The 15008-nt window shown below is 55.5% G+C and overlaps 2 protein-coding genes across 2 annotated transcripts; one reads left to right on the top strand and one right to left on the bottom strand.

Moving 5' to 3' along the window:
- Window positions 1-3873: 3873 nt before the first annotated feature.
- On the bottom strand, window positions 3874-8305 carry B0T26DRAFT_757757 (fungal-specific transcription factor domain-containing protein; the record flags this gene model as incomplete). The annotated part of the gene is made up of 2 exons (XM_060446300.1): window positions 3874-6857; window positions 8227-8305. The coding sequence occupies 2 exons, from the start codon at window positions 8303-8305 to the stop codon at window positions 3874-3876; spliced, it is 3063 nt and encodes a 1020-aa protein (XP_060289432.1).
- Window positions 8306-12634: 4329 nt separating this feature from the next.
- B0T26DRAFT_757756 (senescence-associated protein-domain-containing protein) lies at window positions 12635-14374 on the top strand (the record flags this gene model as incomplete). Its single annotated transcript, XM_060446299.1, has 3 exons — window positions 12635-12652; window positions 12733-13426; window positions 13512-14374. The coding sequence occupies 3 exons, from the start codon at window positions 12635-12637 to the stop codon at window positions 14372-14374; spliced, it is 1575 nt and encodes a 524-aa protein (XP_060289431.1).
- Between the last annotated feature and the right edge of the window lie 634 nt (window positions 14375-15008).

The raw sequence follows: 15008 nt of genomic DNA, 5'->3' as shown, positions 1-15008 counted from the left end.
AAAAACCTAAGCAAGATGCAGTCCTATTTCATACCAGCTTTACAACGGGCTGTAAAATATTAATATCTATTACATGTAAAAAGATTTGCCCATTTATTTCTTTCACCGGGTCATACAAGACTGCATTATCGAGTTCACGTCTTCAGAATCCAGCCCCTGAATGTTTATTGGCGCGGTACATCAAAAGGATAAGTGATGTTGCAAACAAATGGAGTAGGGAAGGTCTTTATCGGGTATTTCTAAGATAAAGGCAGGCCTCCAGGATTCTATACGAGGGCCTCTAAGATCCCCCGCCACACGTAAGATAAAAGCCTCCAGGGCGAACCGTGTGAGAGTTAGGTCCTTTCCATACGTTTAAAAATATCCCGTGCTGATACTGGTTCGGAGGCTGGACTGTGATCAAAAACTAACCCCAAAAACGAACCCAAGGTGACTGACGATATCCTACCCATTTCGTCGAGGCCTATATTCTCAATCTAATGCCTAGTCTAAGCCGGCATTAGTGGACCGGTCGACGAAGATGGCGATGAGCGCAGAGCCAAATTACCCCGGGCCAACTTGACAAGCCCAGCACTTCTCCCGGTACTCAGAGTTGCCAGCTGGGCACCCCAAATCCGATCTCATTCGGGTCTACTTTACGGGCCGTGGATAACGCTCTGAAATTCTCTTGTTACTAGGAGTTGCCAGCTGGACACCCCAAATCCGGTCTCATTCGGCCCTGCTTTGTCGGCCGTGCACAACTCGGCTATGATTGATTTCTGATCCCAGCATAAGCAAGTCTTTCCGTTTCTGTTTGTATCCTTTGCTTCTAAATAATCACTGACACTACTATATTCAGATTGACGCCAGCCTAGCAAAGAATCCTTTAGATCTTCACGAAGTCGTTGCTTACCCCTTGCGCTAACATGAAAATATTTGCGGGTACGAGTTGTTCGTTGCCTGGGTTCATCGTTGCAGTATGTGTCGGTCCTGGTAAATGTAAGTTGCTTTAATGTCTCTTGCATTTTCTAGAGTAAGGTCACTCACTTACTGACCCCGCGTTTAGATCGATCCAAGCCCTGGCATATACGGGGAAATTACTTGCCTTCATCATATAGCCAAGCCATCACACTACGTACCATCTTCTAGCGGACGAATTTTCCAACTACACGTGCACGGGGCCATCCTCACCTTTATAATCAAGCCCGGGCGCATGGAACTACTCTATTGGAGGCCCGTACCGCGAGTCTAACAAGTTCAACCCGGGCTCGGAGGGCGATTGCCAGTTAGACCTAGTCTCTAGCGAGGATAAAGACCTTGGCAGATGGAAACTAGCGCCGCGCTACACCGTGCGGACGTACGTGGAGGAGAGGAGGGCAAAAAAAAAAGCAGGGCACGACGCCGGGCAGGCTGACAGATGAGCAGACACAAGCCCTTGGAGCGCCTTGGAGCTCATGCAAGAGGACCCTAGGGGACAAGGGAATCGGCCGTCCTGGACATGGTGGTTAGCCTCTGCTGCTCCGACAAACTCCGGAACTGAGCGAATGGGACAGCATCCTGGCGTCGTGGATGGTGATCGACTGGAGTAATGAATGTTACTGCCTCGAGGTTGACGCTAGGGGCCGTCGATGGCTTTGTTGTTGGCCAGAAGGTGGGATGGATATTTGAGTCTTTTTGGATAACTAACACCTCCGTCATTCCAGGGTGGACATAGAAGAGAAAGATCATGGCATGTAACTGAGAACATCAGAAGACATGGCACAGAATAAATTGGAAAGCCAATCGGATGATAGTCAACTGGGAATTTAATTCAACACATGGAAATTGCTGATGGAAAGTTTTCTCTCCTGTCAATAAAAAAAACCGCCGTTTTCCAGCCTAGCAAGAAACGGCGGGCATGCATTCCGTTTCCTGATTCTGCCATCTGCCAGCCTAGAATCTATGGCAGTGCCAGACCATGCCGTGCCGCGCCGTGCCCTACTGTGTACCCTACCGTTGCACTCGGAGCTCACTTCACTCACTTCAAGTCAGTCTTCGGGAAGCATTAGCAGCAGCAGCAGTAGCAGTGACAAACCGCCTTAATGAGCCCCTTCCATTCCATTTTCAGCCATTTCCCGAACAGTATTCGGTTACTGTATGTAAGGTAAGGCTAGTAGAGTTTGGGAAGAAAACCCCACTGTCAGCCCTCCCGTCCTCCGTCATAGGGAGGGGCGAGCGAGTGAGCTGCACCCAATCACCACGCAACCCGACCGCTTTAGGGGGGTACGTGTAAACCTCTCAGTTTCCTTGTTACACGTACCCCCGAACGTCATGGATTGATTGACTTCTGCCCATTCATGACTCCCCGAACCCAGCCAAAAGCCAACCCTTCCCACCTTGGCCAAACAGTTGCATCCACCCATCCATTTACGGGTGCAGAGACGGATCATCCAAGGTCTAAAACGCTGACCGACAGTCTGAAATCTGATGGTATAGCTAGGTGTGTATCGCGTGCCTGTCAGTGTGTGTGTATGTGATGATAATTTTAACCATAAAAAATACGGTCGGGTTGGCTTGTTGGGCCCATTTTGAAACAAACTTGTCATTCCAAGGCTCTAGCCGCGCCGCCTGCGCCCGCGCCCGCCACGCCGCCGACTAGACTGCCTTGGTGCCCGTACAGTGTCGTGCACACTGCCCGCACCTTGGGCTGCCCCGTCTGTCGGCAAGCTACCTTACCTTGGAGAGGCAAGACCAACCGACGGAGGCTACCGCGTGTCAACAAATGGGCCGCGAGCCGAGATCTGGTGGGTTTCCGGCGGCCCGATCAGAGGGAACCTGGGGCATACACGTGTAGTCGTGTCGTGTCAACCATAATAGCGAAGCCACAAAGAGTCAAAGCCAAGCTGGCAGAGTAGACGACAAGAAAAATGATAAGTGTGCAGATGGTATTTTTCACTTTTTCTGTTTCGTCATCATCATGTGCCCTCTGTCAACCTTCCTTCGCCTCCTTTCGCCTGTCATCCCATTCTCTTTCCACCTCCAAGAACGATGGCTACTCAACCCAGCTGTCTGTTTACCTATCTATGTGTCCATCCATCATAACCGCCAACTAAGCAAACGACCAAAGCCGCCATCAAATACCTGCCGGCACAACCAACACACAAAAAGGCAGGATAGGTCGGTACCTAGGTCTGTGGGCAGCGTGGATCGCATGCAGGCAAGTGCCCTATCGACCAACCAACCCGCCCGACACACCCCTCGATCCCATTGCCAGCTTACTCCTGCCATCAGGAAGGAGTAAAAAGACAAATCGCAACGAGTAGCAGCCAGTATCATGCAGCTAGCTTGCAGCAGCAGCAGACAAACATGTCCGCCGTAGAGGAGCCAAAAAAGGGGAACCAGGAACAGAAATGGGGAATTAGAATCGAAGATGAGACAAAGTTCAACAATGGTAAAAGGACAGGCCATGGCATGAAAAAGAAAAGGCCCAGAAGAGGGTAAATGTGACAAGATGGAAAATTTGGCCAGATAAAACCCAGCTATAAAAGGGAAGATAAAGTGAAGCAAAAAATATGTCTCTCGTCTCTTCCGCACACATTCTGTCTCTCTGTCTTCCTTCTCTTTCACATCTCGCTCGGTCTCTCTTTTGCTAAACGCACACGAGGCAAGCAGGGGAATAAACAGACGAAAACGAACCTAAACAAGAAACGGGAAATTATTTTGGAGTAAGAAAATAGTGAAAAGAAAACCGGCGGAAATTCGCTGGCACAATTGCATAAACTTGTGACTAGTCTTCAGAGCATCATAAACCATCTAGACCTTCTTCTCTAAACCCGCACCAAGCCAAGAAATAAGCCATCGTGGCGTGCAGCGCTCGAGATAGATTGATAAACAACGCTACACATCCAATCCGACCTACTTCCCCTTGGCGGCAGCAGGGTCAGCGCCCCAGAACACATTACCGCTCTCGGCGAGTGAGGACTCCTCGGCCCCGAGGGCAAACTGGCCGACGCTGCCGGGCGCATTGGCCCACGGCAGGCACTCATTCTGGGTGAGATACTCGGCGACCTCGGTGATCTGACCGTAGCGGGGTAGGTTGGGGATTCCCGAGGCCGGGGGAGTTGGAGCCGCTCCTGGCGTTGCCGCTGTTGGCGCCGCTAGGGCGTGCGCGAGCTGAGGGCTGGGCATGGCGTACGACGACGAGTGCGATGGTGAATGCTGGTGCTGGGACTGGCTAGGTGGTGGCGGTTGCGCGAAGCGCCAATTCGTCGACGATTCGCTGACTGCCGAAGGCAGGCCGTCGGTACGGCCATCTCCTCCCATGGCAGAGTCTTGCTGCTGCGGGGGATACTGCTGACTGTGCGGATGGGCGCCGTTGATGGGCGTAAATCCTAGCGACATGGAAACCGGGGTCTTGGTGTCGGTAGGATAGCCGCTATCAGGGCCGACCGATGATCCGGGTTCAATGGTGCTGTCGCGCGAGAAGCTGTGCCTGTCCTCGTCGGTGGTCAGGATCTCGCCATTGTTGACAATCTTGCTGTTTTCTTCCCTCCACTCCTCGAGCCCGCCACCTCCTAGGCCGACACTAACAACCCTTTCGTTGGCCGTGTTGGATAAGGCCTTGCCTGTGAACTTCTCGTAGTCTTGCTTGACCTTGTCATAAAAGCTCACCATCTCCCGGAAGTAGTTGGAGTATGTCTCGGCCATCCTGAGCCAGACCGACATTTGATTGAGCGTCTTGTACGTCACGCTGGTAGGGCCGTGCTTGATTACGTCCATCTCGCAATTGGCGCCGACATCTTCATCCGAGGGCAGCATGTGGCGCTTGGTGTCCATGTGCGGGAACCAGATGGTGTAGATGCCGACGAAGGCCGCCGTCCAGACTGCGAACACGACGAGCGCCGAGATTGGCAGCTTGTCCCTGGTGATGTCGATGAGGTCGACAATATCCCTGGCTGCGACGAAGACCTCTTCGGCACTGTCTTCCCAGAAGCCTGGCGGCTCGTCGCCGTGAGGAAACGTGGGCTCGTCGAGCGGCCCGATAGGCTTGTCGCAGCGGAGGGGGATAAAAGGGATGTACTCGCGATGGAGCATGATCCTACACACGGCGCTGAGCATATGGAGAGACACATAAGTACTGCTGGCGTGGTGGTTTTCATGCTTGTAGTAATTGCTCGGCGACCACTGGAACAGCGGGGGCAGCTCTTCGTAATACGCGTCCAGGTTCTTCCTCAGCTGGAAAAAAGTCGACTCTTTGTTCCACGGCGCATGGTGCTCGGTAAAACGGCCACCAGCAAAGCTCCACTTTGAGATTTCGCCCCAAATGTTGATCAGCCGCACGAACTGCGAAAGGACGTTGTCATTGGGGAGTGCCCGTTCGAAATCCTCGGGGGCGGAATTCAAGAACCCCGTGTAGACGTCGTGCGAAAGGTCAAAGTCGACCTCGGAGCAAGGCAGCCGGATTTTTAGGTCGTCGGCGTTTATCGTCGATACACGTCCCTTGCCGCAACCAAGAAGCCGGTCCATGATCATGCAGCTAAACATGGAGCGTCTCCTAATCTCCCGGGCAATAATCATCTGAGGCTCCAATGCCTTCTTCTTGGGTGGGGGACCAATGGGCCGTCTGTGGAACGGCTTGGCCACCTCTTTGTCACCATCGCCGAGACTCATCGCTTGAGCTAAGCGGATGGCGAAGCCGACGTACATCCACGCGCCCAAGCCGCCTGTGTTGGGGCGCGCTTGAGTCCACTCGTAGAGGCCGAGCATCAGGAACGCCTGAACGCGCTCGACCGACGCCTCCGACATGCATATGCGCAAGGGGCCGAGGGCCTTGGTGAGCACCTCGGCATAATATTCGGACGCGGCGTGGCCGTCCTGGCCGGGCTTGACGGGCTGCAGCTTGTGCGGGCCGCCCAACTGGGCAGGGGCCGCGGTGCGCGGCGTGGTGACGTACGACACGAGTGTCGAGTGAAAACGAGCAGTTAGAGTCAGGATACCCAACAGCACCAGGTTGATCGCGGGCGACGTGTCGCTCTGCTTGGCGCGGAACTTGCTGCCCATCTTCTCCTTGAGAGTGGCCAGGTGCAAAAAGGGCAGTTCCGTGGCAAAGTGAAGCCTGTAGATATCGAAAATTTGGGACCACAGCGTCTCGGAGAGATAGGGAGCCGAGAGCACCTCCTCGGCAAATACAGCGGCGGGGACGGCGCCGTCAAGCTTGGTAATGTCGTCGATACGTCTTAGACGCTTACGCTCCGAGCCAGGCTCCGTCTTAATCCCAGCCGGGGGCTCAGGACGCTTGGGAGTTATAGTGGCGGGTTCGGGATAGGTACACTCCTTGCCATTACGTATGCACGTCTCACAGGGCGCGTCGCTGCCCGTATTGTTGCACTTAATCTTGGACTTGCGGCAGCGAATGCAAGCAATACTAGACCGTAACGGGGCACGCTTGAGGACGCCCTTCTTGGCGTCGGCAGCCCCGGGGCTGCCGGGGCTGCCTTCAGTCATGGCCGAGGCCGGGGCCGGGGCAGGCCTGCTGTCATCGTCGGGGGACAGGGCAGGGCCACGGCCGGCAGGAACCGCAGCGGCAGGGCGCGGCGGGCTGTGCGGCAGGGGCTGTCGGATGCTATGCAGCCGCTCGATGGGTACCCGGTCGCTGGGCCGCCGCTCGCTGGGCGTGTAGGGCGAGTCCGGGGGCTCAGCAGCAGGCGCGTCACCGGCAGAGGCGGGCGCGGCTGCGGCAAAGGCGTCCTGGAATTTGCGCTTCGCGGTCGAGTGCGAGGTAGCCGACGATGTCGAGGGCGTCTCATCAGCGTCCGACGGGTCGGCAGGGGAGAGAATGGACTGGATGCGTAGTTGGGAAGCTATCGTGGCGATGGTTGGGGTCTCGCGGTGCCGAGACCCTGTCGATGTAGTGCAGATCGTCGGAGCTTGGCGTGCCGCAGCACAGCGCAACACAGGGCCAAGCGAGACAGGGCCTTTTCGCTCAGGGAAGCGACGTCGATCCGAGACTAGGCGGGCCTCTTGTTCTCACGCCTGTTCTCGCGCACTCGGCTCTCTCTTTGTCCCGTGTCCACTAGCTCACAGCCAGCGAAGGGCTGGTGCGTGTAAATACGAGCACGTCTGCAACGGAGGGCAGGTGCAACGAAGGCCACGGCTCCGCACAAGGCAAAGACACGGACAGCGGACCAGGCCTAGATAGACCGAGTGGGGGCTGGTTGGCAGACGAGCAGGCTATTGCGAATGCAGTGATGTGCTGCTGCGTATGCTATACTCGCAGAGGTAGGCGGGCAGGCAGGTGTTTGCACAACGTGGGATGTGTGACAGCATCTACAGTGAGATGCAGGCAGCCGATACTCCTCTATCTTGCGCGCCGGGAGGGAGCGGGAGCCCAACGGAGTAGGCGGTCACGAAGGCTAGACAGGCGAGGTGACAGAGGACGGTTTACCGAGACGGGACGGAGGGCGGCGAGGGCGGCAGCGGTGGCGGCGGCGGCGGCGAATTTATTCTCGCTATGCGGCTACACAAGTGTATTTCCAGATGGACCCGACCCCGTCGACTGAGGCGTAGCGTGCGTGGGCGTGTGAGTGCGTGGGGATGGGATGGAAGCTCGTCTTGTATTGTCTGAAAGAGCTGGGGGGATCCGGCGGGGGCAGGTCGTGATGCCTCGTGCAATTGCCCTTGCGGAGGCAGGTTGGGTAGATGGGTCAGAGAGTAGGCTGGTGGTACAAAACAGTACCAAGTCGAGATGGCAGTTGAGGCTGGAGGTCGAGCACGGGAGCGGGAGCGGGAGCGGGAGCTGGAGCTGAAGCTGGAGCTGGAACCCCGTCGTCGGCTGTTGGTGCAGTGCTGATCGCTCTGCACAGACTGTCCCAAATAACTCGAGCTAGTGAACTAGTGGACCGTGGACCACCGTCGAAGCTGCTGCGAGGGACCAGGGTCGGCTGCAGAGCACAGGACGGACAGGGGGGAGGGGGAAGGGGTGGGCAAAGGACAAGACCAGGGCACCTCAAGCTGCTCGGCCCGCTCGACACAAAAAGTCAGCGGGAAAAGTAAAAAAAAAAAAAAAAAAAAAGCTCCTTAAAAACCGACAGGACTAACTGCAAGAAAGAATAGCAACACAGAAACGTATGCTATCCCGCGAAAGTAATTGCCGGCAGGAGGACAGCAGAAGGATATCCCCAGTGGGTACGTAAGGCAAGACGGCAAATCGAGCTTAAGTTGCCTTGCGCAGCAGCTGTTACGCAGTGCCGAGACTCGGGAGGCTCAGACGAGGACCGAGGGGAGAATAGAAGGTGGATTTGTCGAAAAGGGCGACAAAGGACGAAGACGGCGACGGCGGCGGGGCCATGGAAAGCCAAGGTAGGACGGATAACCTCCTTGGGTCGGTCGGGCCAGTCGCTGCTGCTGGTCCTGGATGTGATGGGCGCACTAATAATTACTAGTATTGGTCCAATGGCGTCTTGGCGCCGTTTTCAGAGGTCCGGCAGACGAGCCCGCTACGGAGACGGGAACCTTAGTTCCTTCCATTGGAGTTGAACCTCTCAGGACAGGGCAGGTTCTCTTCTGGCAGCCCAGCCACAATCGGAACCACATTCGTGCCTCGAGGTACCTTACCTACCGTACATACCTTCCCAAACCTCACCACTACGGGATCCATTCCAACTTCACAACCGAACTTAGAGGACCTTGTCCAGTCGGTCCCAAGCCTTACCTTAGGTTCATAGGTGGTGGAAACATTGAGGCCTCAAAAATGCGCCGCAGTTTGCCGGCAACTGCAACCGCAACCGCGACTGCGACTGCGACTGCGACTGCGACTGCGAGTGAGATCTAGCCCCAACAGCTCCAATAGCTCCAACAGGAGCCAACAAGCCCGATCTCCAGCTAGCATGAATCCCAGCGGTAACCGGCAAGCAGGGCAAATTTCAATGTCTCTCATGTCGGAATTTCCCTCCGAGTTTCTCTCGGATTGGCGAACGAGGCCTCAGCAACGGGCCGCTAGAACCGGGCACCGCGGGCACCTGGGCCAAGGGCCTCACCCCACGCTGGGGCGTGGGAAGGATTTGTGAACCTGGATGCCATGGAGAGCGAGGGCGAGCACGGCAGCTCGCTCTCGGGCCACCCCCGCTCCCGCCCAGAAACGCCCTCGGGGATCAACTGACCAACCACGGACGGGGGTAGATAGCCGGAACAAGAGCGGTATCCCCTTCCCGGCGGCTGGTAGGCTGGCTGGCACTCTCTGGATTTTTTTGTCTCTTGTCAAAAGGCTGCGAGAGGGTGGGTGGTGTCTTGTTGGTGAGCGAATTTGCGCTCGACCATGTCTTGCATGCACACCTACTCCGTATCCGTGATTCCGTATTTCATATCCAAGTCGCACCGGGTTTCGCAATCCGAATCCGTACAGTACCCTCCATTCGAGAGGCTGCACCGAACATCACAACCTAGAACTGACCCAAAGGTACAAGGCACTTTCCATTGGGAACTGTACGCTGGTTGCGCGGGAAAAAAGTCAAACCAACAAATACGGACATCCCCCGTGTCTCTGTACCCCCGTCACACGTCACCTTCCAATGGAGGTTGTCGCGCTCCAACAACAGCACCCAGCACGGCGGACGCGCTTACGGAGAAGGATGAGCCGTGAGGTTGTCGCCTTCCAGAACTTCGAAGGTCAGCTCTTCGGGCCCAGTAGCCGCGGAAGGATTCAATACTAGGCTTCCTGGCGGTAGCACAAAGGAAAACCACCGTCTCGTCCTCAAGGCGGCCACTCCAGGCGGCCACACTAAGTCTTGCAGCAGCAGTAGGCCCATCCGAGGATCGCACATAGTATTGAGGTGAACGGGAGGACTCCGTAGGAAGGTCAGGTACGGTACATTATGTACCTCAGGCAGGGATTGGGGACTCTGCGAATCGATGTAACGCTAACGGCCCGGGGGTTGTCGGGCAGGTCATGAAGCTGCTGCCCGTGTAACTGAACCCGCCCTAACCGAGTTAGGGCGTCGGTCGGCCACCGCCTGCCTGCCTTCCTATGTACCCGAGAGCATCTACGGTAATGAGCTGACCCAATTTCTCTTTCCAGATTCCATGGGCGAGGCTGGTCATTATCATCTCGATCGCCTTTTCTGCTTGGTTACGGATACCTGGCTAATTTCAGTTGTTCTTTAGGATCCCCGTCCTGCCGAGCCCTTCGCGCATACTAAATCAGGACGGGTTATGACTTGCACATCTACTAGTTTAGGGTATTGTTGATACAGTGCAATCCCTGGGGCCGGCAGATTTGTCAGAAAAGCTGGCGTACCACTAAACTGCGGGTACGGGTCTCCGCAACGATCAGCAACGTCACCCCCTGAGTCGTGCCGCAACAGAACGGAAGCCGAATCGGGAAGTGCTGCAGCCACTCGGCTGCAGTGATCAGTGATCCATATTTGAGGTGCCCGACCAGAAACCTCGGATAGGAAGGATGATGGTTTGATGATGCATCCCGGCTCGCGCTGCCTTGTTTCCATTTACTAGCCTTTGATGTCGGCGAACGACACACCCGGTAACAAACAGCAGCACGAGAGTTATTTGGGTTTGATTCACGTATGTGTATTCGTACGGAACATCTTGTTTTTGTACGAATACTCATCGTTGTCGGCTGAAAGTTCAGCGAGGTTTAGGGACAATCTCGGAATGATGACAACCTTTCATCCGTTGCCCGGCGGCGTGACTCCGTGAATCCCTCGATCAATAGGATGGAGGCTGGAGAAGTTGCGCCTATTTCTCCTCCTCGGCGCCTTTCCTTTCTTTTTTTTCTATACGCCGTTGCTAGATTGTATTTGTTCTCGGCTTCTCGCCGGTTTCTTTCCTACCCGTCTCATCCGCAAGTCTCAACCCACACACATCCTACACTCTTAATAAGCCGCGCTGGCTAGCTGCCCGAATCCGAAGGCGATGCCCACCCCACGAGAATGGCCGAAATTTTGACACGAACCGACTCTCTCTAGTCCGGACACGGCATCAAGCAAAGTCTGTAGGCTATCTCGCACATGTGTAACTGGAGAAGGGGTGGGGAGGGTTGGTCATGTTCATCATGACGCCAAAGCCCGTCATTCTATCTCACCGGACGGACAACCGCACCACTCATCAACGGCATCCCCGCCACGTCTGCTCACGGATCTGCAAATGCGCAATCAGCCGCTGCAGGACATACGGGACGCGACATGATTGCTTGCGAGTTACGGATCCTCGGTACGGGATACGGGGGAGCTATCCGGGTATTGAAGGTGCTACCAAAGGTATCCGTACCTCCGGTTGTATACGCAATTGTAAGGAATATTATATGTACAGTACCTTAGGTATGTATGTACGTACAAATGTTCCGTACAGTTGTGGTCCCTTCACGGAATAATTGTAGCTTTTTCCACGGTTGAGCAGGCTGCAAAAGTGGGTGCACAATGCACACGGACAAGGCCTACCTGTCTGGTGGGAGACTCGTGAAGCTTGACACAGACCAAACAAGTGACATTCCCCCCAGGAAACGAACCCATGCACATTTGTATCGTGGTCCCGGCACTGACAGACCTGGGAGTTAACGCCAAAAAAGACCACCGGGAGGCTGGATGACGCGAGCAACCTAGAGAACCTGGAAGGAGCCAGAATTGGGGTGACAGAGCCGGCCCGTCGGCAGCGCCCACGTATGTAAGGCCTGGCGGCACTGTGACCAACACCAGAAGTCCAAAACATGCAATTCAATAACTGCGAATACCTCAAATAAGAGATAGAATGGAAGTCGGGCCCTCAATCCATCCCATGCCAGTATCATATAGGTTTGGTGAAGTCCACAACCTTGAATTTGGTGAACTCCCCGAAGTTTATGAATTGCACCCGGCCTTCTCAGGGCGTACCGGGATACCTACCCGATCTCAGAGGTTCCTTCCTACCTTACCTAAGGCACTCAGTAGACCGACCCAAGGTTTGTCGCGCGTTTCGGGCCACCCACGCAGTTCAATCCTCAATTCCGGGTTCCTACTGACCACCTCAGCCTAGATTTCCAGGAACCCATGCTGCATGATGAAATACCTTTTAGGGTGGATGAATGGAAGGCTGTCCAAAACCTAAGGTCTGGACAACATGCGGACCAGGTTAAGGTTGCCCACCCTGTTTGCACTCGCGGGCGCACCCAATGACGTCGCTTCAGGCCAGAGGCCGCCACACAGGTCTGCGCTTTAAGCGCCTACTAAGGCCGCGGGGTGTTTTCCAGATGCTATTTTGATCAACTCCAACACTTAGGAACAAGAACGACCCCGCGCTTCGCCCGCCGCCCCCTCCCATCCCTCATTGTACACATCTGTTGGGATTGCAAGCCTCCTGCCCAATCTCCAACCAGCTAAACCTAGCATTCGAAATCTAGAGCCCCATACCGCGCCCAGCTGTGTCTATAATAAGAAAGATCCATTCTCCATCTCAAACGTCCCCGCAATAGGCTGGGCGCATTTGCGGCAGAGACTAAGATTGTGCGGCACAACTCCTAGTTCTCCCAGGTTACCTACATTGCCTTCTCGGCGGCCCACCTCGACCTCGCCACTTTCTCCTTCTATTTCTCTCTATTTCCCTCTTTCTCTTTGTCCACCCCTCTGCTATCTAGTTGCAACATAACCGTCCGTCCATCTGTACGGCAGAAACACAATTCAACTCTGCGACAATGTCTTCAGGATTCAATGTAAGTTGCGCGCTGTACGACAAGGCAAAAATCTCGTGGTTGAACTAGCACTAATAGACGGCGCGCCACCACGCATACAGGATCCCAAGCTGTTGTACGCCATCAACGGCGTCTCGGCATACCACATTGCCAACGGCAAGGAGGAACCCCTCACCCCCGGTGGCCCACAGACGCTCTCGCTGTTGATGGTCCCCACGAGCTCCATCTTTGCCGATCCGTCTATCAGCCCCGAGGCCGGCGGCGTTGAAGAGGACTTCTATCTTCACCTCCACCTGCCTCCAGAGCTCGACCTCCCGCTCCCTGCCACGACGCAGATCTACCACCAGCCGCCCAGAAGCTACCTCATCCCGCGCTGGGACCTTGGCCCAGACAGCGGCGCCTTCACGAGAATAGAGTTTCCTAGCATCGAGAGCCGCAAGTCGATCCAGGAGGATGTAGATACGTTCGAGACCATCTTGGCGCAATGTACCGCCTTCCTAGAGCGGTCTCCGCCGCCCAGGACCGGACAGAGCTCCAAATCGGCAGGGCATTCCAAGAGTGGGAGTCGCTCGCCGACCTTGGCGACTAAAGCAGCCGCCGCGGCCGGGGAGGAGCTACCCGCATACAACCCCGCCGACTTCAAACCAGGCGAGGCGTATGCGCGAGGGAGCCAGAGTGCCAAGGGTGCACCCGGCCAGATTGTGCTCGTCGATGAAGAGGATGGAAGTGTCATCGGAGAGCTAGCAGATGGCTACCAGCTTATCGAGCACGAGAAGTTGAAGCCCGGGTCGAAAGGTAAGAAGAACCCCTCCCCCACAGCCATTGTCCTCGGGTCATTGCCCCTGAGAATTGAATCATATCCTAACAGCGAATTTTTCAGATCCTGTTGAGATCACGTTTCCAGCCGATGGCGGGCAAAAAATCGATATCGCGCCTGTGTCGGCGGATATGGTCGAGGCGGAGTTACACCCGGCCTATAAGAAGTCGTTCCTAGTATCCAACGCATCGGCAGCATCGCGCTTGATAATAACAGGGTCGGATATGGTATCCAAACTCCTCCAGGGCCAAGCCGACAACTTCACAAAGAAGACGACGCCCAACTCCAAGCCCGTCACGTTCAAGCCCAGTACCAAGGACCACATCCGGCGCATCAGCACATTCACGGGTGGAGCAGCCCAGCTGTCGGCCAAGACGGTGGGCCAGATCGGCAGGGTGGCGCAGAATGTCGGGGCCTCGCTCGGGGGCCACGCCAAGAAGGCAGGCTCTTCCAAGGGCTTCGGCCCCGACGGCAAGCCGCTCGAGACGTACAAGCCCGGCCTGCTCAACAAGAGCATGATGGCATTTTCAACCGTCATGGACGGGGTGGAGCAGGCTGGCCGGCACTTGCTGTCGTCGACGTCGGAGGCGGCCACGACGGTGGTGGAGCACAAGTGGGGCCCCGAAGCCGGCGACGTGTCGCGGAGTGTTGGCGGCGGGGTCAAAAACGTGGGCCTCGTCTACATCGACGTTACGGGCGTGTCGCGGCGGGCCATCTTGAAGAGCGTCGCCAAGGGCATGGTGGTGGGCCGCACCGTCAGCGGGCAGGATGTGATTGTCGGCGGAGGCGACGGCGGCGTCGTCAACGTGGATGACCCTGACGGTCTTGAGAAGAAGACCACCATCGAGAACCAGTCGGTCGGCTCCATGAGCGTCGCCGACGGCAAGCAACCGGCAAGCGCCTTGTCGCCTAGCTTGAACCGCTAGCCTTGGGTGTTTTCTTGTGTGAGTGTGTGCGTGTTTAGGTGTGTGGCAAGCGATCAAGGCATTTTTTTAGATGGAAAATCGCAAGCAGGGTGTAAAATGCTGTGGTTTTGTTTACTTTTCCCCCTTTTTCCCGTAGTTGATATTTCGCGTCTGCTTATTAACCAACCCCCAAGCCCCCCTTAAGTGGGATCATGGTATTCATTGTAATTTTATAATGATCTTTTGGTTTCATATTTTTCCCTTTCATGTCCGATAGATTGATTAGATCGGCCTTGGCCGCTGTGGCTATGGAACGAAAAACGATGAAAGTATATGAGCGAGTCTTGTCTCGGGCTTTCCCTTTGCGGTATATCGTATTATGTGGACAATCCTGACGGGAATAAGTCAGATGGAAGTCTCGGGAGTTTAAATGCTTCAAGGCGGCGGCGATGTCGTCATGTGACTACGGATTGCTGCACAGCGTGAGAAAGCCTAAATCTTTGACGCGTCGTGGGGAAAGCGGGGGGGGCACAGGGCGCGTCACAGAGGGGCACACACGCACACATGCACTCACCCCTTGAAACCATCCCGCTAATACTTCCTGGTTGGCTGTCGCGACGGCAACTACGACCGGCAACAACTTCAGCCACGACTT

The sequence above is a fragment of the Lasiosphaeria miniovina genome, assembly GCF_030549165.1.
Source record: "Lasiosphaeria miniovina strain SMH2392-1A chromosome Unknown B0T26scaffold_9, whole genome shotgun sequence".
In the NCBI taxonomy this organism is placed as follows: Eukaryota; Fungi; Ascomycota; class Sordariomycetes; order Sordariales; family Lasiosphaeriaceae; genus Lasiosphaeria; species Lasiosphaeria miniovina.
Note: the sequence above shows the minus strand (reverse complement) of the source record. Positions and strands in the feature narration are given on the sequence as shown.